Source organism: Dendrobates tinctorius, unplaced genomic scaffold, assembly GCF_039654945.1.
Source record: "Dendrobates tinctorius isolate UK_male_01 unplaced genomic scaffold, ASM3965494v1 ptg000011l, whole genome shotgun sequence".
NCBI lineage: Eukaryota > Metazoa > Chordata > Amphibia > Anura > Dendrobatidae > Dendrobates > Dendrobates tinctorius.
The window spans coordinates 130,379,981-130,407,336 of record NW_027361679.1 but is presented as its reverse complement, the minus strand read 5'-3'; the positions used below and the strand labels follow the sequence as shown (position 1 = coordinate 130,407,336).

The 27,356-nt window shown below is 42.3% G+C and overlaps 1 protein-coding gene across 1 annotated transcript in view; it reads right to left on the bottom strand.

Annotated features, from left to right (window-relative positions):
• Positions 1-27,356, bottom strand: part of CACNA1S (calcium voltage-gated channel subunit alpha1 S) — a 387,018-nt gene that overhangs the window by 94,705 nt on the left and 264,957 nt on the right. The window contains exons 28-30 of the mRNA XM_073547926.1: positions 25,758-25,868; positions 24,495-24,578; positions 14,636-14,788 (exon numbers count right to left, since the gene is read on the bottom strand). Coding sequence (XP_073404027.1) covers positions 14,636-14,788; positions 24,495-24,578; positions 25,758-25,868 — 348 coding nt within the window. The remainder of the gene's footprint in view (positions 1-14,635; positions 14,789-24,494; positions 24,579-25,757; positions 25,869-27,356) is intronic.

The window sequence follows — 27,356 nt, the reverse complement described above, 5'->3', positions numbered from 1 at the left end:
CCTAAAAGTTGTTGTGCAATCGCAGTATTCCAGGGGTTAAAGTGCCGGGAGCAGTCAGTGACCGCTCCTGGCACTTGGTGCTAGGTTTCAGCTGTGAGGTTCAGCTGACACCCGGCCGCGATCGGCCGCATACCATCCGTGCGCGCGGCCAATAACTGAGACATACTATCCGGTCCATGGTCAAATAGGCCCAGGGCACATGGACGGTATAGTACGTCTCATGGCAGAAAGGGGTTAATCCTAATAGTAAAAGTACAGAAAAATGCTAGGAACTTTTTAGAATAAAACCAAATTCAAGGTGCATAACCTTTCATTCAAAGGTCACAATGCTAAATTGTAATACTTTGACACCAAAATAAAAAAGCTAAAAAGCTTTTAAAAAATTAAAAAATTAGTGATGAGCGAATGTGCTCAGATAATGTCTTATCTGAGCCTGCTTGGGTGTTATCTGGGTGTGTTCATATATCATGTTTGAGCCCCCCACCACCACTAAGAACCCCCCCGCTGCTGCAATCCCCACATGTGTTAAAGCTACCTAACTATAGCAGAGTGTATCTTTTAATAATCCACCAATACACAGGAGAACTTCACTGAGCAAGTTATCTTGAGTAAACAGCATTTACTTCTTATGGGTAAACATGAGATAAGAATTCAGAAGCACACAGCCGTGCTGCTGGCATAATACAGTCAAAAGCGAAAGTAAAACTAACATCAACAAGAGAGCTTCCCTCCCCACAATACAGCAAACATAACTTCACAGTATTGCCATCTGCTGTCAGGCTAGTGTAAAGTCCTCCCTTCACTTATAATAAGTCCTGATCTGTTGCACATGCCAACACCCTTTCTCAACAGTAAGGACTTATTCAATCAAACCCAACTTTTTTATTAGTCTCTGGTGTTTATCAGCATTCAACGCCTTCGTGAAGATGTCTGCTGTCATTTCTTCAGTAGGATAATCCTTCAATAAATTATACTTCACATTTCTCAAGTCTTTGATTCCAACATGTCGCTTCAGGATTTTTAGAATGTTTTCTTTATCCCTTTCTTGTTCAGAACAAATCAAAATGTCGTCTACACATATGAGTACATAAATCCATCTATTCATCAGTCTTTTTGTGTACAAGCATGGATCAGCTTTGCTTCTTTGAAAATTTTCATTTGTAAGCACTTCCATGATTTTGTCATTCCACGCTTTAGCTGCTTGCTTTAAACCATATATGCTTTTCTGTAATTTGCAAACTTTGGGTTTCTTTCCTCTTTGAATCCTGGAAGTTGTTCCATGTAAATGTCTTCTGTTAAATCTCCATTCAAAAATGCTGTCTTTACATCCAGATGTATCAGTTCCATCTGTTTCATTGCTGCAACTGTAAGTAAAGTTCTTATTGTAGTATGTTTGACAACTGGAGCAAATGTCTTATCATAGTCTTCTCCATATTTTTGAGAATACCCTTTAGCTACGAGTCTTGCTCGGTATTTTTCAGTTGTGCCATCTGTTTGGTATTTTACTTTAAAAATCCATTTACATCTTATGGCTTTTCTTCCTTCTGGTAAATCTATCAGTGTCCATGTGTTTGAGTCATGCATGGATTTAATTTCTGTTTCTGTTGCTTCTATCCATTTATTAGCTTCTTCTTTAGGGAGTTTAGATATGTCTTCCCAACAGGTAGGTTCATAAATTTTACTTGTGCTTGTCTTGTATGAGAGACGTTTTGGTGGTTTTCCTTTGTTTTCTCTCATTGAACATCTTGGTTCTGTGTCTGTAGTTGTATTTCTCCATTTTCAGTATTCTGTTTTTCATCAATTTCAACTACTTTCTCATCAGATACTTCTTCAGCTATGTCACTGCTGTTTTTCTCATTTTTTGTGTCAATTGAAATCATAGTGTCTTCATTTAGATCCTCAATGAATGTCACACTGTTACTCACCGTGACTGTCTGTTTTGGGATCTAGGATTCTGTATCCCTTGCAATTTTCATTATATCCAACAAATATTCCCTCCATGGATCTGTTTTGAAGTTTGGAACGTTTCTCTGTTGGAATGAATACAAAAACTTTACATCCAAAAACTCAAAAACTTTTAAATGATTGACACTTAGTTTCATACCTTGCCACAGTTCATATGAAGTTTTCTTCAGTTTTCTGGAAAAAGTCTGTTTTGTAGATATGTAGCTGTCATTGCTGCCTCACCCCAATATTTCTTTGGTAGTTTGGAATCTGTCAGCATACATCTTATTTCATTCAGAGTTCTGTTTTTCCTTTCTGCTACTCCATTTTGTTCAGGTGTGTACGGAACACTTTTCTGGTGTTCTATACCATTTTGTCTTAAGTAGTTTTCTATTTTGTGACCTGTAAATACACCTCCATTATCACTTCTGATGACAATTGGCTTCCTTTGAAATTTGTTACTCGACCTTGTTACATAGTCTACAAGTTTATCAAAGACTTCACTTTTGTTCTTAATTAAGTATGTGACTGTATATCTTGAGTAGTCATCTATGAAAGTCACCATATATATATTTCCTCCTGCTGTAGTTACTTTCATGGGTCCACATACGTCAGTATGCACCAAATCAAGTGGTCTTTTGCTTTTCATCTCACTTTCTTTTGGAATAGATATTCTTGTGGCTTTAGATTTTATACAACATTCAGATCTTACGGTAATTGAGCAATCTGATATCTTTAGATCTTTTGTCAATTCTTTTCTTTGTAGTTCCCTTATACTGGCAGGGTGTCTGTGTCCTAGATGTCTATGCCACAAGTGAATACAGTTCTTGTGATCATGTGTACATACCTTCATCTGTTCCTTTGGTGTGTCAAGATGATATAATTGTTCATCTGCCTTGACATTGGTTATCACCTTGTTTCCTGCTAGAATTGCACACTCATTGTCTTTGAATTTTACAGTGAGTCCATTGGCTGTTAAACGCTTCACAGATAACAATCCGCCTTCCAATTTTGGAACATACAACACATTTTGTACAAGTATCTTTGAATTTTATCCGAACTTGTTTGAACAGTTTAGCACAGTTTAGCACACCTTGTCCTATACCTTCTGTGGTTATTTTGATTCCATCTGCAAGATAAATGGCTTCTTTCTTATCTAAATCAAGATCAGTGAATAAATTCTTGTCACTTATCATATGACTCGTTGCTCCTGAATCAATAAACCAACCAAGGGATGGTTACTTGTCTGTTACTTTAAATGTGCCATTCCAATTAGTCTCACATGAATCAGAAATTGTGTTTTTCACTTTCTGTGTATGCTCTCTATGTTGTAATTTTTGTTGTTCTGCTTTCCATATGGTACAGTCTTAATTTAAATGACCTTTTTCTTACATCTGAAACATTCTGTTGTCTCTTTATTATAGGGTTTTTTTTAAATTCTGTAGCTTTAAGAGCGTTTCCACTGTCCTTTTCAGTAGAAGAATCATTTGTTTGTTCTTTTCTTCTCTGATATTCATCTATTAGTCTGGTTTTCACAAAATCTAATGTGATGTCTTTTTCTGATCTTGTCTCTAGGGCATTTATCAAGGCTGTATACGAATCTGTAAACTGCACAATAATATTGCTGTTACATGACTTTGCTTAATGTCTTCAACAATAGACCTTACCTGTGATATTACTTCCATCATTGAGAATATGTGCTTCTGCATATCGTCATTTGCACTCAATCTCATACTGTAAAGCTTTCTTAATAGAAATAACTTGTAATTTAAACTGGGTCTTTCATGTAATTTTCTCAATGCGTCCCACATTCCTTTCGCTGTTTCTTCATTCCTTATGTGTATTAATTGAGCATCATCCACTAATAAGCTAATGGTGGCTCTAGCTTCTCTATTCTTTCTATCCCATGTCTGATTATCTTCATCAGGCCTATCTGTAATGATTACTTCCCATAAATCATCCTTAGATAACAACATCTCTACTTTGAATTTCCATAACTGATAATTTTCACTGTTCAGCTTAACTACTGTGAGTTTCAGCTCAGTGCTGCACATCATTTTTATATAATCTTACTTGTTTTATGAAGATATTCTTTTTTCTTCTGGAGAGTTCCTGTATATCCTGTGTGTGGTGATTCTCTGTAATTATCTCCAGTGTGCGGCCATCCAGTTCCTGGGTCATAAATTCCTTTGTCCCTCTGTATCTGGATTTTTTTTTCAGCCTCTGTTCACTGTGTTTTATCTCCTTCTGTTAACAGAGCTTATCTGCTTCTCCGATGTCTGACGTTGTCTCCTGGGTGTCTCTGTTCTGGGCCCATAACCTGTAGCAGAGTGTGTCTTTTGAGAATCCACCGATACACAGGAGAACTTCACTGAGCAAGTTATCTTGAGGAAACAGCATTTACTTCTTATGGGTAAACATAAGATAAGAATTCAGAAGCCTACAGCCGTGCTGCTGGCATAATACAGTCAAAAGCGAAAGTAAATCTAACATCAACAAGAGAGCTTCCCTCCCCACAATACAGCAAACATATAGCTTCACAGTATCGCCATCTGCTGTCAGGCTAGTGTAAAGTCCTCCCTTCACTTATAATAAGTCCTGATCTGTTGCATATGCCAACACCCTTTCTCAACAGTAAGGACTTATTCAATCAAACCCAACTTTTTTATTAGATACCCGGAAGACAATTAGAACATTTTTGGAGCGTTTTGTTGTAGATTTTGCTTAAAAAAAAAATGATAGTGGTTTCTTTGTTGTTCAATAGAGTGAAAAAATTGACTTGAGCGTGACAGTAAAGGGGCTTTACACATAGCGATATCACTAGCAATATCGCTAAAGCGTCACCGATTTTGTGACGCAGCAGCAATATTGCTAGCGATATCGCTACATGTGATACTTACCTCCGACTGGCTCCCCCGCTGGTTATCGGTGATCGCGCTAGATCGTGCAGGTCCATTTCTCGGCGGCTGCTTTCTGCTGGGCTTCCTGCTGGCACCGACGAGCGATACATGGACGCAGGCGGAGGACGTCTGCATCGCTGCGTGTGACAGGTAAGTAACGACCGCTGCTGTTTGGCAGCTCACTAGCGACCATTTAGCGATGCACCAGTGATCCTGACCGGGTCGTATCGTGGTCGGGATCGCTGGTGCATCACTAAATGTAAAGGGGCCTTAAGGCCGGGGCCACACAGGCATATGTTGTCTCAAGAGAATTGGGCATGCGAGATAATTGGGCCAATTATGCAAATTACACTCAGTTCAAACTCTGTCAGAGTTTGAGCTGAGTGTGAGGGCACTGTGCTCCGATCCTCTCACATGAGAGAATGAAGCACAGATGCAGGTGAGATGGAGAAAGTAATTTCTCCTTCTTCTCTATTGCTGGCGGTAATCGGACTGCACCAAGATGACATCCGAGTGCAGTCCAATGTTTCACTCACACCCATAGATTTGTATGGGTGAGTGCAATCTGATTCTCGACAAGAAAAAATAATCACAGATCTGAGCTGTCATATAGAATAACACTGGGCCAAGTGCAGTCCGAATATCACATGGCCATGTTTTAAGCTTGTGTAAGGGAGCCCTAAAAAAAGAAAAAACCCTCCCAAAACCCGCCGACACCCAAAACCGTTCAAAAAATGCTCAAAGAATGACTGAAATAATGACACAAAAGATGATTCAGAAAAAAATCTCCAGTTTCCAGAAGCATCTCCTGCCTGAAAAAAAAATCATCAGGTTCACCTGAGTTTAACAGACATTGAGTGCACACAGCCATTGGTAACATTTTATCTATGACCAGTAAAATGGTTGTCCACCAACGTTCACCATCCAACCTGACGGAACAGAAGAGGATCTGCAAGGAAGAATGGTAGAGGATCCCCAAATCCAGATGTGAAAAACATGTTGCATCATTCCCAAGAAGACTCATGGCTGTACTAGCTCAAAAGGGTGCTTCTACTCAATACTGAGGAAAAGGGTCTGAATACTTACGACCATGTGATATTTCTGGGTTTTTTTTTTAAATTTGCAAAAATTTCTACATTTCTGTTTTTTTCAGTCAAGATGGGGTGCAGAGTGTACATTAATGAGAAAAAATGAACTTTTTCGAATTCCCCAAATGGCTGCAATGAAACAAAGAGTGAAAAATTTAAAGGGGTCTGAATACTTTCTGTACTCACTATATTTCTCCCTTGTTTTGGAGATGTGCATTGATGAGGGGGATCTATTTTTCACTTTTTTGGGACTGTTCCCTTATAAACACCATCTGGACTTACATGCAAGCCTTAATTAAACAAATTTTTGATATGACCTTACCATCAGATCTTCTTACTCAATACCTTCCCTCAGAATAAATCCAAGAAAACTCCAAGACTTCTCTTGCATGTATTGACAGCTGCAAGATGTCTGGTAGCACCCCACTGGACACAAACCTCACCCCTGTCTTTTCTAGACCTACCATATTTTTCAGACCATTTGCACCTAGATTTTAGAGGAGGAAAACAGAAAAAAAAGAAGCAAAAAATGTGGTCATGACGTACTATTATGGTGGGGGATCTGCTGCTGACACTTATAAGGTGTTAAAGAAATGGATAATTTCTGTTCCCTAAAGTTAAGAAAAATACAAGAAAAACAAGTCCATAACCCATGACTCCATTATAATCGTTATCATCTGTCTACGTGGTTAAATACTTTTGGCTAGTGGTCAGTTCTTCAAAATTCTCCGAAAATGTCAAGGCCAAGCATCTTTTTATCCAAATACACTAAAGGATATAGTTCCGCGAACTGTTAATTTAGAACACATTGACATGCCTTGCACACCCCCGTATTCCTGCCATTCTTTATTAATTTTATCTTGTGTCCCAGGATATGGCTGACAAGTTGCTATATTAGCTAACTTTTTGCCAATTATTGTGTAAACTTATTTCCTGTGATCTTGTTCTATAAAAGATCACGCTGTGAATAAACTTTACATTTTATGTGGAAAGACAACGAGCAGTCTGTCTCTCTGATTATGCCTCATTACATGGGTAACCAGTAAGATATAATATAGCTGAGGAGACACAGAAATCCCTTCTCCTACAAACGGTAATATCACCCATCCTGGTGAATATATGGTATATCTGCACTACCCACCCTGATATATATGATCTGATCCTCATCTTGGTATATATTGCCCCCAATCCAGGTATAAAGTATATGGCCCCCAATCCAGTATACATGGCACCCCATACTGGCATAGATGGCCCCCCATCCAGGTATACATGGCCCCCAACCTGGTATACATGGCCCCCATCCCCATCCTGTTATATATGTCGCCCCATCCTGGTATACATGGTCCCGCATCCCCATCCTGGTATACATGGCACCCCATTCTGATATACATGTCCCTATCCCCATCCTGGTATACATGGTCCCCTCATCCCCATTCTGGTATGCATGATCCCCACATCCCCATCCTGGAATACATGGCCCCCATCACGCTGCACACATTAAAAAAATAAACAATTCTACTTGCGTTCCCTTTGCTCCCTCGTGGCGTCCTGTTCTGATCGCAGTAGCTGATCTCAGCATGTAAGCAGCGCATGACATCACTGTCATGTGCTCCCACAAGCTGAGGTCAGTTGCTAGATTATTCACTACTCCCCACGCCCGAGACTATGGGAGTGAAGAGCAGTGAATATTCATTCTCTTTAATAGCAGGCACCCTGTTAGCCGCAGTCGCCGGCTCCTGCAGCGGTTGGGCGATTATGTGTGCCCACTATTAAAAAGAATGAATATTCACTGGTCTCCACTTCCATGGGCGTGGGAAGCAGTGAACTTTTTATTTTCTTTAATAGCGGGAACACATGATCACCCAGCATCTGCTGAAGCCGGTGGTTACGGATAACAGTGTAAAAGAAAATGAATATTCACTGCTCCACACTCCCATTGTCACTATCACCTCTAGTTGCGAGCTTCAATGCATAGAGGTGGGAGTGACTATGGGCATGAGGAGCAGTAAATATTCATTTCCTTTAACAGCAGGCACAAGTGTTAGCCGCAGCAACCTGCATCCTGTGAGCCGCTCCTTCGCCACTCCACCCTTGCCATCCACAGCCACAGGGGACATACATATAAGAGCCATAAGGTACATCCAGACTATAAGACGACCCCCCACTTTTCTCCAAAATTTTGGAGGAAAAAGTGAGTCTTATAGTTCGAAAAATACAGTATATATTAGGATTAAAGATATTAAAAATTATGAATATCGCACTGCTATGAATGAAAATAGAGTTGAAAAATGTAATCTCATTTGGTTCACTTTGGATATTTTCTGTTTACCCCTGAATATTTGACCATTGACTCACCCATTCCTCTCCCCATTTTTCTATCCTAAATTTCATATTCACCCCTTCCATTCTCTTGTCCATTGAAAGTCCTGTATGTCTTTCCCCCTCTTTCAGAACTTTAAAAATGTACAATTTTTTAATAATTCCATAATCCAATGCATATCTGTTAAGTATCAGGTTTATTATGTTGTTATTTTTGTTGTTTTTTTTTTTATTGAAACCTTGTTATATGTTCATACATGTGCTTTCTTATTTTTTCCCTTTGTATTTCTCTTCAAAAATTGTATTTAGTGAAAACTGAAAGTTTCCAATAAAACCTACAATCCTAAACAAAAAAAAGTTATCCATCCTCAGCCTCTTCCTGTAATAATATAGTAATATTTCCTGTCCTGGGCGTCTTCTTTTTATAATAATGTCCCTTTTCCTGGCCAGTTCTTGTAATGCTGTCTTGAGACCCCATTCTGCAACGATGTCACCAGTCCTAAACTCCTATTCTGAAATAATGTCCCCCATCCCTGTCACATGCTGCAATAATGTTGCACATCCTGTAATTGTGTCCACCGTCCTAGGACCCACACTGTAATAATATGCCCCGTGCTGGCGATCTTCTCCAATTTATCTTTAAAAAAAAAAGCAGTTTCTTTTTACCTCTCCTCTCTCCTACAGTGAGTAGAGTCTTCTCCCTTCTCCATAGCTATTGCAGGGACTGGGACATGGCAGTAACATCACATGCCAGCACATGCCAGATCTCAAAGGGCATGCCGAAGTCAGACACCGGCCTCTAAAGGGCTGGTGGCTTGTATAGCTATTGTGGTGCAGGGAGCCGGTGGATCTCTGTGTCACAATACATTTCAGCAGATTAAATAATTGTATTTGTATAGCAGCAACATATCCGCAGCACTTTAAAATTGTTGGACTAATGCATATTGATCTGTATGTATTGCAACAACTACTACTGTACTGTTTTATATATTGTGCAAATTGCGAGATTGTTAACAAAGTTCAGTGACAAAAAAAAAAACAGACAGGATGCCCCCTCCTTCTCTTCCCTTCTTGTTATTGTAATGCTCCCATGCTGCAAGCCACAGCAGATACCAGACTGATCACATTTCATGCTGTAAGCTGTTGAACCTGGATATGAATAAATCTACATTCTGTGTTGCTGACTCTGGATGTTACGCTGATTAATCCGCTGCTAACAAAAATGAAAAAGACATGTATGCACAAACAATGAAAATAATACAAAATAATAAATGGTTCAGTTTACAGGAGTGAGGGTCCTGTTCACAAGCTTACTGTCTATAACGAAATAGGGGTGATACAATAGGTAGAATGTCCTTGTTATGTACAGTCCAGCTATCATTATAATAAATAAGGGTTTTCATATAAAGCTGCTTATAAAGCTGCATGATCCGGTCATCAGCCGTATCTAAGTGCAGTTACCATGTGCATGGAGGATGTGGAGACAGATGAATAGGAGGGAGCAGATTATCATTAATATTTAGAAGGAGGGAAAAGGAGAGTTAGGTTAATGAAGTGAGGTGATAAGATCTGACTAAAGAGATGTGTTTTTAAAGCACTCTTAAAAACAAGGGGGCTAGTTATTAGATTGTTTAGGGTAGTGCATTCCAGAACACTGGCGCAACTCGAGAGAAGTCCTGGAGACATGGGTGCAAAATTCGGATTATGGTGGATGTTAGTCTTAGATCAGTTGCGGAAAGTAGGGCATGGGTAGGGTGATAGACAGAGAGGAGGGAGGAAATATAGGGTGGTGCAGAACTGTGAAGGGCTTTGTGGGTGAGAGATAAGTTTGTATTGTATTCTGAAGCGAATGCGCAACCAGTGCAATCACTAGCACAAGATGGAGGCATCGGTGAAGTGGCTGGACAGAAATACGTTCCTGGTTGCTGCATTCAGAATGGATTGGAGAAGAGAGAGTTTAGTAAGACGGAGACCTATTAGTAGAAAGTTGCAGCAGTCTGGATGAGAATGAGTAAGAGCGCCAGAAAGTGTTTTTGCCGTTTCAAAGGTGAGAAAAGTTTGGATTCTGAAGATGTTTTTAAGATGCAGGTAACATGAGCGAGTGAGAAATCAGATATACGGAATAAACGAAAGCTATGTGTTAAATATAACCCCAAGACAGCGGGTGTGCTGATTAAGAATTATGGGCGAACCATCCAAGGCAATTGCAATATCGGGTATAAGTAGCTTAGTAGACGAAGGAAACTTGAGAAGGAGACAAATTTGGCCATGTATTTGTAAGCCAAAACCAGGAGAGGAACAATCAGAGAAAAAGTATAATAGAAACACGTCACCACTTCTGTATTTATTACTCACTCTTGGTTTTGGCTTACAAATGCTGTTGTAAAATACTGACTAAATACTGAAAGTGCGAACATGGTCTTGAACTGAAAATGGTGTAGGTGAGCTCCCTGACTCCATGGGCATGGTCGCACCCTCCATAACTTTGATTGTTCCATCCCTGATGATATGTGAAAGATGAATTTGAATGGGCATTGTTTTGTACAAATGTAATGTGAATCAGTGCTACTAGTAGGCCTTTTGCTTCTGCTAGCTGAGAATAGAGACAGAATGGGGTGTAAAGTTCCATTCCCTCATTCTGTGACTTCTCTGTATTCTCTATCTAGTTGCACAAATGGAGATAAGCCTATTGAAGTGACAGTGAAAAGTGACTAGCAAAATTCCAAAACCAAAAAATCTACTAAGAGTTGTGAATTGACTCTACACAAGTCTCTCGAATGTGCGCTTCATTCAATATACAACATTCATTTAAACAGTCCATTTGACATTCAATTGTGACATCATATTTCCATAGTTACATCTTATTAACAATTATTTTTATGTGAGAAAGAAGCAAAATTGCAATTGAAATGAACACAAAATAATCAAAAGTGTAATGTGCGGTGAGTGACCCATTTAGCAACAACTGAGTACTGTGCAGGATTGAGAAAGGCTCAGGCAGAGTCGAAACCTTTCATGTTTTTGATGTTTAGTAATAGTGATTGTGCTCATTACTCGAGATTTCCGAGCATGCTCGGGTGTTCTCCGTGTATCTTGCTCTTGCTCGTAAACTATGTATGCAGGCCCGGATTGGCAATATAACCAACCGGGCATTTTCCCGCTGGGCCGCTGTCACGTGGGCCGCGGGCGGCAGCGCCGATCATCTGGCCGCTTGCCAGCTGCTGCGGCCACTATTGCTCCTGCCGCCGGCCCTCTGCGGGCACGGCGGTGATAGTTTCCAAGTTCCTCCCGCACTGCAGGGAGATAAGCCGCCACGCCCCCCACGCACCCCATCCTCGCCTTAGCATGAGACCCCCTCCCCCCCGCAGCCACTCACTGCGTCGCATTCGCTTGCCTGCTCGCTCTGTTCGCAGGACCTGTGTGAGGTCACAGGAGGGGAGGAGTCAGGGGGTCACATGATCAGGAGCCTTTGTCCAGACCCCCGATCATGTCACCCCTGACTCCGCCCCTCCTGTGACCTCATCACAGGTCCTGTGCGCTCAGCCTTGCGTCTGCAAGACTCTGCTTTGCTGTTGTCATGGTGCTGGTTGAGGTAAGTATGTGTGGGGTCAGGATTTACAGTGTGGATGTAGCAGAGCTGTGTGTGTATGAGGTGTACGGAGCGGAGCCGTGTGTACGAGGTGTACGGAGTGGAGCCGTGTGTGTACGAGGTGTACGGAACAGAGCCGTGTGTGTATGAGGTGTACGGAGCGGAGCCGTGTGTGTACGAGTTGTACTGAACAGAGCCGTGTGTGTATGAGGTGTACGGAGCGGAGCCGTGTGTGTGCGAGGTGTACGGAGCGGAGCCGTGTGTGTGCGAGGTGTACAGAGCGGAGCCGTGTGTGTGCGAGGTGTACAGAGCGGAGCCGTGTGTGTGCGAGGTGTACAGAGCGGAGCCGTGTGTGTGCGAGGTGTACAGAGCGGAGCCGTGTGTGTGCGAGGTGTACAGAGCGGAGCCGTGGGTGTGCGAGGTGTACAGAGCGGAGCCGTGGGTGTACGAGGTGTACGGAGCGGAGCCGTGGGTGTACGAGGTGTACGGAGCGGAGCCGTGTGTGTGCGAGGTGTACGGAGCGGAGCCGTGTGTGTACGAGGTGTACGGAGCGGAGCCGTGGGTGTACGAGGTGTACGGAGCGGAGCCGTGTGTACGAGGTGTACGGAGCGGAGCCACGTGTGTACGAGGTGTACGGAGCGGAGCCACGTGTGTACGAGGTGTACGGAGCGGAGCCGTGTGTACGAGGTGTACGGAGCGGAACCGTGTGTGTACGAGGTGTACGGAGCGGAGCCGTGTGTGTGTACGAGGTGGAGCCGCGCGTGTACGAGGTGTACGGAGAGGAGCCGTGTGTGTACGAGGTGTACGGAGCGGAGCCGTGTGTGTACGAGGTGGAGCCGCACGTGTACGAGGTGTACGGAGAGGAGCCGCGTGTGTATAAGGTATACGGAGAGGAGCCGTGTGTGCATGAGGTGTACGGAGAGGAGCCGTGAGTGTATAAGGTGTACGGAGAGGAGCCGTGTGTACGAGGTGTACGGAGCGGAGCCGCGCGTGTGTACGAGGTGTACGGAGCGGAGCCGCGCGTGTACGAGGTGTACGGAGCGGAGCCGCGCGTGTACGAGGTGTACGGAGCGGAGCCGCGCGTGTACGAGGTGTACGGAGAGGAGCCGCGCGTGTACGAGGTGTACGGAGAGGAGCCGCGCGTGTACGAGGTGTACGGAGCGGAGCCGCGCGTGTACGAGGTGTACGGAGCGGAGCCGCGCGTGTACGAGGTGTACGGAGAGGAGCCGCGCGTGTACGAGGTGTACGGAGAGGAGCCGCGCATGTACGAGGTGTACGGAGAGGAGCCGCGCGTGTACGAGGTGGACGGAGTGGAGCCGTGTGTGTATGGAGTGGAGCCATATGTGTACGGGATGCCAAGTGTGTACAAAGCGGGCTTTTCCCACGGACACAGGAGTACACGGCGGAGCCCCGAGGAACATTTTAAAACTCACACATGACGTTCCACCTGAAGTGATGTGCTGGAAGCTGACAGGAAATGAGATAATTTCTTGAGGAGATTGTGACGGAACCAGGAATGCTTCAGATCCATCACCATGTCCTCCTCCGACAGCGCAGACAGCAGGATCGCCTTGGAATCGGGGATGCCGGCCATGTGAGCGGATCATGATAGGTCCTGTACCGGGAGGCTCAGGTGGGCACTACAATGGGAGCCGGGCTGCTATAGTATCTTTGTAGAATCTTTCTTTATTTCTTTCTCTCTTTTTCTTTCTTTCTCTGTTCTTTCATTCTCTGTTCTGTCTTTCCCTCATTTTCTTTCTCTCTGTTCTTTCTTTCTCTCTCTGTTCTTTCTTTTTTCTCTCTCTGTTCTTTCTTCCCCTCTTTCTTTCTTTTTCTTTCCTCTCTTTCTCTCTGTTCTTTCTTTCTTTACTTCTTTCTTTCTCTCTCTGTTCTTTTTCTGTCTCTCTCTGTTCTTTCTTTCTTTCCCCTTTCTTTCTCGCTCTCTCTGTTTTCTTTTTTCTCTCTCTCTCTGTTTTCTCTCTTCTTTAGTGCCAGTCAGTGTGCCCATAATGCCAGCCACTGTGCCCTCAGTACCAGTCAGTGTGATCAGCAGTGCTAAATGGGTGCGATTAGGTGTGGACATGGGTGTGACTAGTTGTGAAATGGGTGTGGCTGGGCGTGGCCAAAATTTGCAGCGGCGCGCACAGCGCGCCGCAGTCTTTGTCCGTCTTTCCCTTCTTCAAAAGTTGGGAGGTATGATAGGGGCGGCTATGACCAGGGGGTCTGGTTGCCCAATAGAGAGCAGTTCTGCCAGGAATTCTGTAATCATGCATACAAAAGGGGACAGAGCTTTGGGAGGAGTACTGTACCTAAAAGCAATAAATAGGACTGAGCTGAAATACTGGGCACAGCTGTGACTACATGTTATATAGTCGTGTTAATCTCCTCTCACTTCTTGTAACCTACAAGTGTACAAAGATATTATATAGTCACCATGTGACTAGTGGGCCTGTGTAACTTCAAATGCCAGGGCTGAATTTTAGTCCCAGTCCGGCCCTGTATGTATGAGTCCCTGAAGCTGCATGATTTGCGGCTGCTGGACAGCCTGAATACATGCAGGGATTCCCTGTTTGTTAGGCAATCCCCACATGTATTCAGGCTGTCTAGCAGCCGCAAATCATGCAGCTACAGGGACTCAGACATAGTTTACGAGCAAGAGCAAGTTACTCGGAGAACACCCGAGCATGCTCGGAAATCTCGAGTAACGAGCACACTCGCTCATCACTATTTATTATTTAAACTTGGCTGGCTTTCAATTTACTGTGTCATAGTAATTATTATAAAAGTATATTTACCTGAAAGGATTTGATAAAGGTCCATAGCAGATTTCTTATTCCCTCACCACGACTCAGTAGTTTTACTAAGCGCAAGACCCGAAACAATCGGAAAAATGTAATAGAGACCCTGGAGGAATCTTCAGCTCCTGGTGTAGCAGGGATGCCTGGTGTCTGTCATAAAAATAAGGTGAAATAATTAGGATTCCATCGCAAGATGTAAACGCAACATTGCTTCTTCCACAGAAAAATTAACATTCACATACTGCAGTAGTTAAAAATATATAAATAAAATATATGTATATTTGCAAATACAGCAATACGGTTTGCTAGCCAAAGTAACACAAGAAATCCATTTATGATAAAAAGAAAACAGTATACCACAAAATGACCCTTTCCTCATTTGATTTTACATTAACAAGAACCTTAGGAAGGAAGGAGCTCGGGAGCAGCAGCAGGAAGTAGAGACTAACCTACTGCCCTCTACTTTTGAAGCAGTAACAAAACCTCACCTATCCCCATTCTATTGTTAAGAAATTAGTCAGGAGGATAAAAAAAACAAGTTCAAACAAAGTTTTTTTGTTTTAGCAGAGGGTGCGTCAGAAGGACTAAAAAAGAGTCACAGTAGATGCCCAATAGATCCATATGCCATCAGAATCCTACCTCCCAATTTCTGAAGAATAGAAAGAGGAACCTGTGGAAAATGTTGGTAATGTCCCTGGCAACACTCCAATCCACACCCATTTTTGATTTCTTTCTACCCCGGCCGGAGGAGATGTCAGAGGGACGGTGGTAGTGAGGAAAATTCAGCAGATGCTCGAGACTGCAGGGCATAGACCCAAATCCAGGACTGTCCGCTCGATCAGGGACAGATGGGACTAGAGAGAGCTTGACCAATTCACGAGACTCTGGTCCAGCATCCAGGTCAGGGGTACCTGGCGACAGGACAGGAGGTCACGCATCCCTAACATTCCGGCATCCCTGGCATGGCTTTTAATTAACCAGACTTCATCTGTGCGTCCTGCTCAACTCTAGTTAGGACCTGTGGATTATTTTATGCTCCTTCATTTACAGTCATAGCAGCCAGAAGCTCCTCACCTTTATGTGATTTCACTATATGACATCTGGCTTTTGGTGTCTGTAAGGTGTGTTCACATGTTGCATAAATCCTTTTTTTTCGTTTTCTGAAGGTTCGGCACCAAACTACACAATAACAATCTTCTTTAATTATTGCTGCATTTTTTTTTTAAACACTTTTCCCCCTTATTTGATACATTTTTAATGCAGATGTGAAATTGTGTTTTTAATGTGTTATTTTTATAGTACAGAAACGCTTTCAATGTGCACTTATACGGTAATAAAGTAACTGCAGTTTATTACATACGGTATGTTCTTTTTGGCTCCACATAGAAGAAACAAGAAAAAAAGAACCAAAACCGCTCAGTTAGACTGCGTTTTCAGACCACAAGAGGCACAGTTTTCATGAAATCACATTTACTATGCTTGGACAGTTAAACACAGCAGGATCTCTATGCAATAAAACAGCAGAAAAAATGTAGCATTTACGCTACATGTGCAGGGCCGGCGTTAGGGGCAGGCAGACCAGGCAGCTGCCTAGGGCCCCCGCTCCCCCAGGGGCCCCCAGCAAGCGGCACATCATGCCGCCGCTATGGGGCCACTGTGAAGCAGGGGGGCCCGCCTGTCCCAGCGCCGACTCCCCCACCGCCGCAGTGAACTATACCGGCGTCATATAAAGTAGTAGAAACAACAAGGCACTCAAATATCAATAAGTCTGTGGAAGGTGCACTAAGGATAAACTACTGGCTAATTTTTCCTTAACACCAATCTCTATATATGTATATGCATTTCTTCTCACTGATTAACTTTAGATCACGAACGCCTTTGGATCAATCTCAAGAGTCCAAGCCACGAAATATGCTTTCAACAGATTATGTTTATTTTATTTATGTAATTTATCTATGCACTTTACTTATGCATCATATGATATTGAATTCGCTTCGATATTGAATTAAATTTCTATGATATTGAGATTCATTTCTATTCTCCTTTTTATATATGTTCTTTACAGCAAACCTTAGAGAATCTCTGATGAAGGTCCAGTGTTGGACTGAAAACGTTTAGTAAATATTTATCTGGATGCCAATAAACAAAGAATCATCTTTTTCACTATTTTGAGTGCCAAGTTCTTTTATTATTTACTATACGGGCTGGAGACCCTACTTGTGCACTTTCCACGGACTTATTGATATTTGAGTGCCTTGTTGTTTCTACTACTTGAATTTTTTACATCTCAAGAGCACCTCCCAATAATGTCAAGCGAGACTTTTTCTTATAACGCTTCGAAGACCGCGGAGATTGTTTCCAAAGTAAATATTTATCTGGATGCCAATAAACAAAGAATCATCTTCTTCACTATTTTGAGTGCCAAGTTCTTTTATTATTTACTATTCCGGTGTCATAGACGCCGGTAGAGTTCACACCAATGATGGAGGAGAGAGCGTCAGTTGACGCTCCCTCTCCCATAATTCCCCGCTCTGCCTCTGACACAGCGGGGGTGTGATGACGTCATCACGCGCTCACTGTGTGCAAGGCAGAGCAGGAGACAGCAGGGAGCAGTGCGGGCATGAGGAGAGGTGAGGAGAGTGTTTTTTTTCTTTTTTTAAAAAATATATTGCTGTGTGTGCTGGACTGTGGGGCCACTCTCGGGAGGGGGGGGTGTATATACCGTGTGGGGCTGGGCTGTATATACCGTGTGGGGCTGGGTTGTATAAACTGTGCGGGGCTGGGCTGTATATACCGTGCGGGGTTGGGCTGTATATACCGTGCGGGGTTGGGCTGTATATACCGTGCGGGGCTGGGCTGTATATACCATGCGGGGCTGGGCTATATATACCATGTGTGGCTGGGCGCTATATACTATGGTGCTGGGCTGTATATCATGTGTGGCTGGGCTATATATACCATGCGGGGCTGGGCTGTATATACCATGTGGTGCAGGGCTGTATATACCATGTGGTGCAGGGCTGTATATACCATGCGAGGCTTGGCTGTATATACCATGCGGGGCTGGGCTATATATACAGTGGGGCAAAAAAGTATTTAGTCAGTCAGCAATAGTGCAAGTTCCACCACTTAAAAAGATGAGAGGCGTCTGTAATTTACATCATAGGTAGACCTCAACTATGGGAGACAAACTGAGAAAAAAAAATCCAGAAAATCACATTGTCTGTTTTTTTTTCATTTTATTTGCATATTATGGTGGAAAATAAGTATTTGGTCAGAAACAAGCAATCAAGATTTCTGGCTCTCACAGACCTGTAACTTCTTCTTTAAGAGTCTCCTCTTTCCTCCACTCATTACCTGTAGTAATGGCACCTGTTTAAACTTGTTATCAGTATAAAAAGACACCTGTGCACACCCTCAAACAGTCTGACTCCAAACTCCACTATGGTGAAGACCAAAGAGCCGTCAAAGGACACCAGAAACAAAATTGTAGCCCTGCACCAGGCTGGGAAGACTGAATCTGCAATAGCCAACCAGCTTGGAGTGAAGAAATCAACTGTGGGCGCAATAATTAGAAAATGGAAGACATACAAGACCACTGATAATCTCCCTCGATCTGGTGCTCCACGCAAAATCCCACCCCGTGGGGTCAGAATGATCACAAGAACGGTGTGCAAAAATCCCAGAACCACGCGGGGGGACCTAGTGAATGAACTGCAGAGAGCTGGGACCAATGTAACAAGGCCTACCATAAGTAACACACTACGCCACCATGGACTCAGATCCTGCAGTGCCAGACGTGTCCCACTGCTTAAGCCTGTACATGTCCGGGCCCGTCTGAAGTTTGCTAGAGAGCATTTGGATGATCCAGAGGAGTTTTGGGAGAATATCCTATGGTCTGATGAAACCAAACTGGAACTGTTTGGTAGAAACACAACTTGTCGTGTTTGGAGGAAAAAGAATACTGAGTTGCATCCATCAAACACCATACCTACTGTAAAGCATGGTGGTGGAAACATCATGCTTTGGGGCTGTTTCTCTGCAAAGGGGCCAGGACGACTGATCCGGGTACATGAAAGAATGAATGGGGCCATGTATCGTGAGATTGTGAGTGCAAACCTCCTTCCATCAGCAAGGGCATTGAAGATGAAACGTGGCTGGGTCTTTCAACATGACAATGATCCAAAGCACACCGCCAGGGCAACGAAGGAGTGGCTTCGTAAGAAGCATTTCAAGGTCCTGGAGTGGCCTAGCCAGTCTCCAGATCTCAACCCTATAGAAAACCTTTGGAGGGAGTTGAAAGTCCGTGTTGCCAAGCGAAAAGCCAAAAACATCACTGCTCTAGAGGAGATCTGCATGGAGGAATGGGCCAACATACCAACAACAGTGTGTGGCAACCTTGTGAAGACTTACAGAAAACGTTTGACCTCTGTCATTGCCAACAAAGGATATATCACAAAGTATTGAGATGAAATTTTGTTTCTGACCAAATACTTATTTTCCACCATAATATGCAAATAAAATGAAAAAAAACAGACAATGTGATTTTCTGGATTTTTTTTTCTCAGTTTGTCTCCCATAGTTGAGGTCTACCTATGATGTAAATTACAGACGCCTCTCATCTTTTTAAGTGGTGGAACTTGCACTATTGCTGACTGACTAAATACTTTTTTGCCCCACTGTACCATGTGGGGCTGGGTGCTATATACTATGGTGCTGGGCTGTATACCATGTGTGGCTGGGCTGTATACCATGTGGGGCTGGGCTGTATACCATGTGGGGCTGGGCTGTATACCATGGTGGGGCTGGTCTACATACCATGTGGTGCTGGGCTATATACTATGCGACTGTGTTAAATACCATGGGGGGTACATTTTACATTATACTCTATGGGGGAGGCTGTTATATAATATGGTTGGCTGCATTATATTCTATGGGGAGGTGGGCTGTATTATATTTCATTTGGGGCTACATTATATTCTATGAGGGGCTGTATTATATTTATTATATTCTGTGGGGGGTGATTGCATCATACTCTGAGGGGGCTACATTATACTTTATGATGGGGCTACATTATATTTTATGGGGCTGCATTATACTATATGAGGAGGGCTACATTGTATTCTATGGAGGGGCTATATTATACTATATAAGGGGCTGCATTATATTCTATGGGGGGCTGCAATATACTCTGAGGGGGCTGCCATATATTCTATGGAGGGGCTGCATTATACTATATGAGGGGGGCTGCATTATATTCTATGGGGGGTTACATTATACTGTATGGCAAGGCTGCATTATACTCTGGGGGGTGGCTGCATTATGCTCTATGGGGTGGCTGCATTATACTATATGTGGGCTGCATTATACTGTATCGAGGACTTTGGGGAATACATTATATAAAGAACTATGGGGTGCATTATACTATGGTAAGTGAATTGTACTAAATGGATGACTATGGTGGTGCATTATACTATATGGAGCACTGAGGAGTGTATTATACTATATGGCTATATGGAGGACTGAGAAGTGTATTATTCTATATGGAGGACTATGGGGTGTAAACTGTAGATGTGCTGTTGATAACATGATACTGTATGGTGATCTGTTAGTGATCCATTAGTGATTGTTCTGTTCCCATCATTCTTTCTCAGATGGTGGAACAAGGCCGGGAAAAAAAGAGTTGAACAACTTCAATATTGTCGATCACACTCATTTAGTGTCCTGAACTCAGCGCATGTAAATACAACCGAAATGCTTCTGTGTGATGTGCAATATGTTAGCATTTGGGGCCCCATTTTAAACTTTGCCTAGGGCCCCACTTTGCCAAAACCAGCCCTGTACATGTGAACACAGTCTAAATGTCCAAGCAAAGTAGATTTGATTTCATTTTATTTATAGACGTTTTCTGAAAAAAAATGCTTGAAGAAAGAAATGCTGTTTCATTTTAAAGTGCAGAATCAAAGCTTTTCTGTACTATTAAAAAAGTGTTAACCCAGTGTCAGGACTTGAACCCGGCAGCTTTGGTGCAGCAGCTCTTCCCTTTGAGCTATTTCATCTTGTTGGACAGTTTTTTACCTGTGTAATTCCGTCTTGACTCGACCCTGTAAGTTCCTGATTGGCTCCACCTTATAAATCTCCTGACTGAACACCCTATTTAAACCTGTCTTTGCACTTCATTCCTCATGAGATTATTGATTTCCCAGCATCTAGTAAAGCTCTCCTTTCACCTGCTTCTTCATCCAGAACTATACTGCTGCTACTGTGTACCGACCCCTGGCTATTCCTGACTATGTAACTAGCTGATCCTTCAACTATACTGCTGCTCCCGTGTAGCAACCTCTGGCTATTCCTGACTAAGGCTAGTTTCACACTAGTGTTTCACGCTCGGTATGAAGCTCCGCCCCCTGCCGCGCCTCCTCCGGTCAGCTCCGCCTATGGGCACATGACGCTGCATGCGACCTGCGTACTCTAACTTTAGCATTGGGTATGCAGGCCATGCGTCCTTTTGATGGTGCGCCGGCCGCACCAAAATGCAACACGATTTCATCTCCCACCAGTATTTAGCACCCCTATTAAATGTATCCCCAGTTGAGATTTTTGGAATCCTGCCTTATACTTATGTATTGATTTGTGTTATCTATTCTATGTAATTTGTATGAATAAAGTATATTTAATGTAATATCTCATGAAGTCAGCACACCTATATATTGTAATCTATGGAGTTTCTTCCTTATTATCTTTAACTGGAACCTTATTTATAACAGCTGTGAGATTTGATATATTTACGTGTGTAGCTGTATTGATTTTTTCTGTGTATCAGCTAACATCGTTCAACTATACTGCTGCTAACGTGTACCGACCTCTTACTATTTCTGACTATGCAACCGGCTGATCCTTCAACTACTTTATACTGCTGCTCCCATGTTCCGCCGTCTGGCTATTCCTGACTACACTACCTGCCAGTGCTGTCCCTAGTGGTTGCAATATCACTACTCCAACCCAAGTTGGTCCATAACATGCAGATTCACATCTGCACCAGAATCGCATCAAATATGGGGAGAACACGCAAAAAGAAACCAGCAAACATACAATAATCAGAGAAAATTGCTATTGCGTGTTATAGCGTCGTGGGGTGCAGACACCTGCAGGGAAAAAAAAAAGCAGTAGAAAAACCGCAGCATTTACGCTACGAGTGAACACTGCCTCAGCATTACATTTTTAATACATGTGTTATGGGCTTAATAGAAAAAAAATATCAATCACCCCCATTTTTATGCCATTTACCGATTTCCGTAAATAATCTAATCGCTGCGTTGTATGGGGTGTTAAGATTACAGGAACACGAAGCATGTTATTTGCTGATTTGTTATGATCATTTTTTTTTTTAAAAAAAGTGCATTAAACATGACAATACCTTCAGTCTTTTTCATTATTTTTTAGTAATTTTACAGAAAGGAAAAAAAATCTAATTTTTTCTCCCTATTTTCTTAACTCAATCTCCTAGCATGAAAAAAACCCAAACTTTTATATAACAAAAAAATCTGTAATGCCCTTTCACAAAAAGACTAGCCCTCATTTTTGTATCTCCTTCACACTTATGATTAAGCACTCATTAATTTATTATACTAACAATTACATGGAATATGACACAGCTAGACATGTAAAAAATGTGGTCCCTGAGGAAGCTATCAAGACTGGGCCCATGGAGGAAGGGGGCCTGCCGACGCCACAGCCTTTTTCAGCTGAATGTGCGCCCTTGGTGCAGAAAGCCGCTAGTTCCCTGCACTGCAGTGGCTCTATAGGTTGCTGGCCAATAAGGAACTGGCAGCTGACATCAACATGGCTGTCCTGGGTGGCGCATGATGTCACTGTCATGTGTCACCCCGCCCCCCCCCTTTGCCGGCTATGGAGCAGGAAGAGAATGCTGCTTGTTGTGGGAATGGGGTTAAGCAAGAAAAATTATTGTTTTTTTTTAAATGTGTTAGAGAATACTGCTAGAACTGAGGACATTATTAAAGAAAAGGAACATTAGTAAAGGATAGGGTCCAGGAAGAGGGATCTTTGTAAAAGATTGGTGCCAGGATGGCTTACATTATTACAGGATGGGGGCCTAGATGGTGGAATTTATTACAGGATGAGGGACTATATGTATTAAATCCAAGTATACCAAATTGATGTTGGAGATCTAGAACTGCAGATGAAACTTTACAACATAAGTTTTAAGCATTCACCCAAATTCAGAGCTCTTGGTCCAAATTGAAATCTGTTCTGCACAGAGTTGTGGTTTCTATACCTCGTAGTGCTAAATGTTATGTCCATAATGTAGCCCTATTTCAAAATGAACATAAAACCTAATTACTATAATTTATAATTCCCACAATCCAAAAACATATTGATAGGGAATCTAGATTATGAGCGCCAATGGGGACAGTGATGATAACGTCTGTAAAGCGCTGTGGAATTAATAGTGCTTTATAAGTGAGTAAAATAAATAAATATAAACATAATAACAATGGAACAAAGTCTAATAACTTGTAAATTGAGACAACAGGCACCTCCGTGTCTAAAGGTACTGTCACACTTAGTGATGCACCAGCGATCCCGACCAGCGATATGACGCGGTCAGGCTTGCTGGTGCATCGCTAAGTGGTCGCTAGTGAGCTGCCACACAGGCAGATCTCACCAGCGACATAGCAGGGGTCGGGGGTCGCTACTTACCGTCAGACGAGGCGATCCTGACGTCCTCCCGCCTGCGTCCACGGGTCGCTCGTCGGCGCCACAGGAAGCCCAGCAGGAAGTTGATGATGAGAAACAGTCCAGGACGTTCTCGCGCGACCAGCGATAATCAGCGGGGGAGCCAGTCGGAGGTAAGTATCAGACACAGCGATATCGCTAGCAATATCGCTATAAAGTCACAAAATCAGTGACGTTATAGCGATATTGCTAGCGATATCGCTTAGTGTGACAGGCCCTTTAGAGAATTGGATGTACTTATAAAGCTGCCTTAACCTTTTCACCCCGTGCCTGTTTTCACCTTCACAACCAGGCCAAATTTTATAGTTTTGGCCAGTCATTTTATGACTTAACTCTGGAACGCTTCAACGAATCCCACCAATTCTGAGGCTGTTTTTTCGTGACATATTGTACTTTATGACAGTGATAAAATTTCTTCAATATGACTTGCATTTGTGAAAAAAAACGGAAGTTTGGCAAAAAATTTTAAATTTTTCAATTTTCAAACTTTTAATTGTTATGCCCTTAAATTAGAGAGTTATGCCACACAATATAGTTAATAAATAACATTTCCCACATTTTCCTACTTTATAACAGCACAATTTTTGAAACATAATTTTTTTGTTAGGTAGTTATAAGGGTTAAAAGTTGACCATAGATGTCTCATTTTTACAACAAAATTTACCAAACCATTTTTTTAGGGACCACATCACATTTGAGGTGACTTTGAGGGCTCTATATGACAAAAAATACCCAAAGGTGACACCATTCTATAAATTGTTTTGCAAATAATTATGATTTACAGTATACTGAAAAGATACCAAGGACAAAAGTTGTCAGCAATCAATGACGAGCTAGCTGACTGTATTAGGGTAAGTTTCCATACCATATGTCTGGACGAAGCGGTCACGTGCCACGTCCAAAGTGCTGCCGGAAAGAGCCCGTGGAAACATACCCTTAGTATTCAACCATGCAGCTGCTTTTATTGTAGGGTCAGTGATTAGTTACTACAGCTTTAACTACTTTATCAATATTACCTATAATGAACTTTAAAGCTGGGTGGGAGTAATTGGCCCATATGATAGACCAAACTAGATCAAGTGCTGAAGAGGTTACTTACATCAATCTCACTCAGGATTACATCTATTACACTGCCTATAACAATTAGGAAGTCAAAGACATTCCAAGGGTCCCCGAAGTATCCCTGAAAACAAAAAGAAAGAAAACAATGCTTGAATGATACCAACATTTGTGACTTAATACAGTGTGTTCAATTTCATATAAATGTAATAAAGCTTGTGTTTTCTAGAACTAGCTATACTCTGATATAATTGCATCGTGTTCCTATCAGTCTATCAGACTCCATAATCACAATGTGATTACATTATGTACAACTAAAAACCTTCACTTCCACAACTATTTTCAAGAATATAAGCATTGTTAACATAAATTATACATTTAATTAGAATTCCTTGGGCGAATTCAGAGGAAGGTTGCAAACTTTTTAATTTTTTCTGGACAACGTAAAAAAACAAAACAAAACAGAAAGCCAACATTTTAACAGACATATTGGAAAGCCATAATAAGTAATTAAAGAAGCAAAATATTTATTCCCTTATTCTTACTAAACATGTATGTGATGTAATGTGGTTGCATTAAAATACTTATGGATCCTTGTCTTTTTCTGGTCCTCTTCTGGATCATGTAACCTCTCCTCATTATGGCCAGCTCACATAGGGACTGCTGTGTGGGGCAGTGCTATTTCCACTAATGGAACCGTAAGTCTAGTGAGCCTCAGAACAAATCTCCAAAGAGTTAAAGAGTTGTGAAAGTGACTTCTGGTTCACACATAACCCTGTGTGATCTGGCTTGTCTGGTTTGAAGTCACATGGCACAGAAGGGGACCGGAGCAACTTTAGAAAGAATGGGCAAATACATTTTTTGCCGGGAATGCTTCTTTAAGATTCTAAGTGATATATGTCTATAGCAGTTGGTAATGGTGATATCAAGACATTAGCTGCATTCACTGCAAAATGATTATTATTAGGGCTCAGGCAGACATCCTTGGATCTCAGTCTGATCATAGACCGCAGTGCATGAACTTGCCGGGTGGACTTCAGACCAGAGCATGACAGCTTCATTTATTTCTAATAGATTATCAAGCTCAGATCAAAAGAACCCCTTGTCAGTCTGGAATTGAACAGAGATCCACGGATGTCTGCATGAGCCCTTACAGTCATATTACTATGTACAAGTTTCTCCAGCTTCCAAAAAGTCAATTATTTTTATGGACGAGGGATGCCCTATTTTTATGTACTGTCAAAGAATTTCTGGGAGATAGGTCAGCAATATAAAAGTACTGGAAAACTCTGTACACACTCACCTTGGCTTTAAAGGCTGCTAATTTTAATAGCATTTCCACAGTAAAAATTCCAGTAAAAGCTACATTGAGGATATCTGATAAATGACTAAATTCAGCAGTCTGACCATAATGCTAAAAAAAATAAATAAGACAGATGAAATCCAGTTTGCATATAGAATATGGTTAAATATTTCATGTCTGCATGGATGCAATTTACTGCTCACCAGTTTCTTTCAATTTTTTAAAAGAATTTGCGAACTGTACTTTAAAAACTGACACAGATTTTTCTATGCAATGTCTCGTTAAAAGATGTGATTTGAGGTGAAACTGCACATAAATACAAGTACTTCCCAGTAAATTAGAATATCATCAAAAAGTTAATTTATTTCAGTTCTTCAGCACAAAAAAGTGAAACTCATATTATATAGAGGCATTGCAAACAGTGACCTATTTCAAGTGTTTTTCTGTTATTGATGATTATGGCTTACAGCCAATGAAATTCCAAAAGTCATTATCTCAGTAAAATAGAATACTTTATAACTCCAGCTTGGAAAATGCATTTAAAATCCGAAATGTTGGCCTACTGAAATACTGTATATGTTCAGTAAATGCACTCAATACTTGGTTGAGGCTCCTTTTGCATCAATTACTGCATCAATGCAGCGTAGCAAGGAGGCATTGCTGAGGTGCTATGAAAGCCCAGGTTGCTTTGATAGCAGCCTTCAGCTCATCTGCATTATTGGGTCTGGATTCTTTATGGGGTTAAGGTCAGGCGAGTTTGCTGGCCAATCAAACACAGTGATACTGTTGTTTTTAAACCAGGTATGGTACTTTTGGCAGCGTGGATAGGTTCCAAGTCCTGCTGAAGAATTACATTTCCATCTCCAAAAAGCATGTCGGCAGAGGGAAGCATGAAGTGCTCTAAAATTTCCTGGTAGATGGCTGCACTGACTTTGGTCCTGATAAAACACAGTGAACCTATATCAGCAGATGACATGGCTCCCGAAACCATCACTGACTGTGGAAACGTCACACTAGACCTCAAGCAGCTTGACTTATGTGCCTCTCCACTCTTCCTCAGACTCTGGGACCTTTATTTCCAAATTAAATGCAAAATTTACTTTCATCTGAAAACAGCAACTTGGACCACTGAGCAACAGTCCAGTTCTTTTTCTCATTGGTCCAGGTAAGACACTTCTGGCATTGTTTATTGGTCATGAGTGGCTTGTCACAAGGAATGTAACACTTGTAGCCCACGTCCTGATATCTGTGTGTGGTGGCTCTTGAAGCAATGACTCCAGCAGCAGTCCACTCCTTGTGTATCTCCCCCAAATTTTTGAATGGCCTTTTCTTAACAATCCTTTCAAAGCTGCAGTTGTCCCGATTGCTTGTGCACCTTTTTCTACCACACTTTTTCCTTCTGTGATGAGCGTCGTTTTTCTTGAATGAATGGACCCTCTGGGCCATGGCACCCACCCACCTAGGGCAAGTTGACCTAGTGAGAACCCACCCCCTATACAGGGAGTGTCAGGGGCAAGACCAAGGGGGCGAGCCACCACAGCAGCTGGACCAGACGGCCGGCTCAGGGAAACAAGGTGAGACAAGACGTTAATTCAAAGT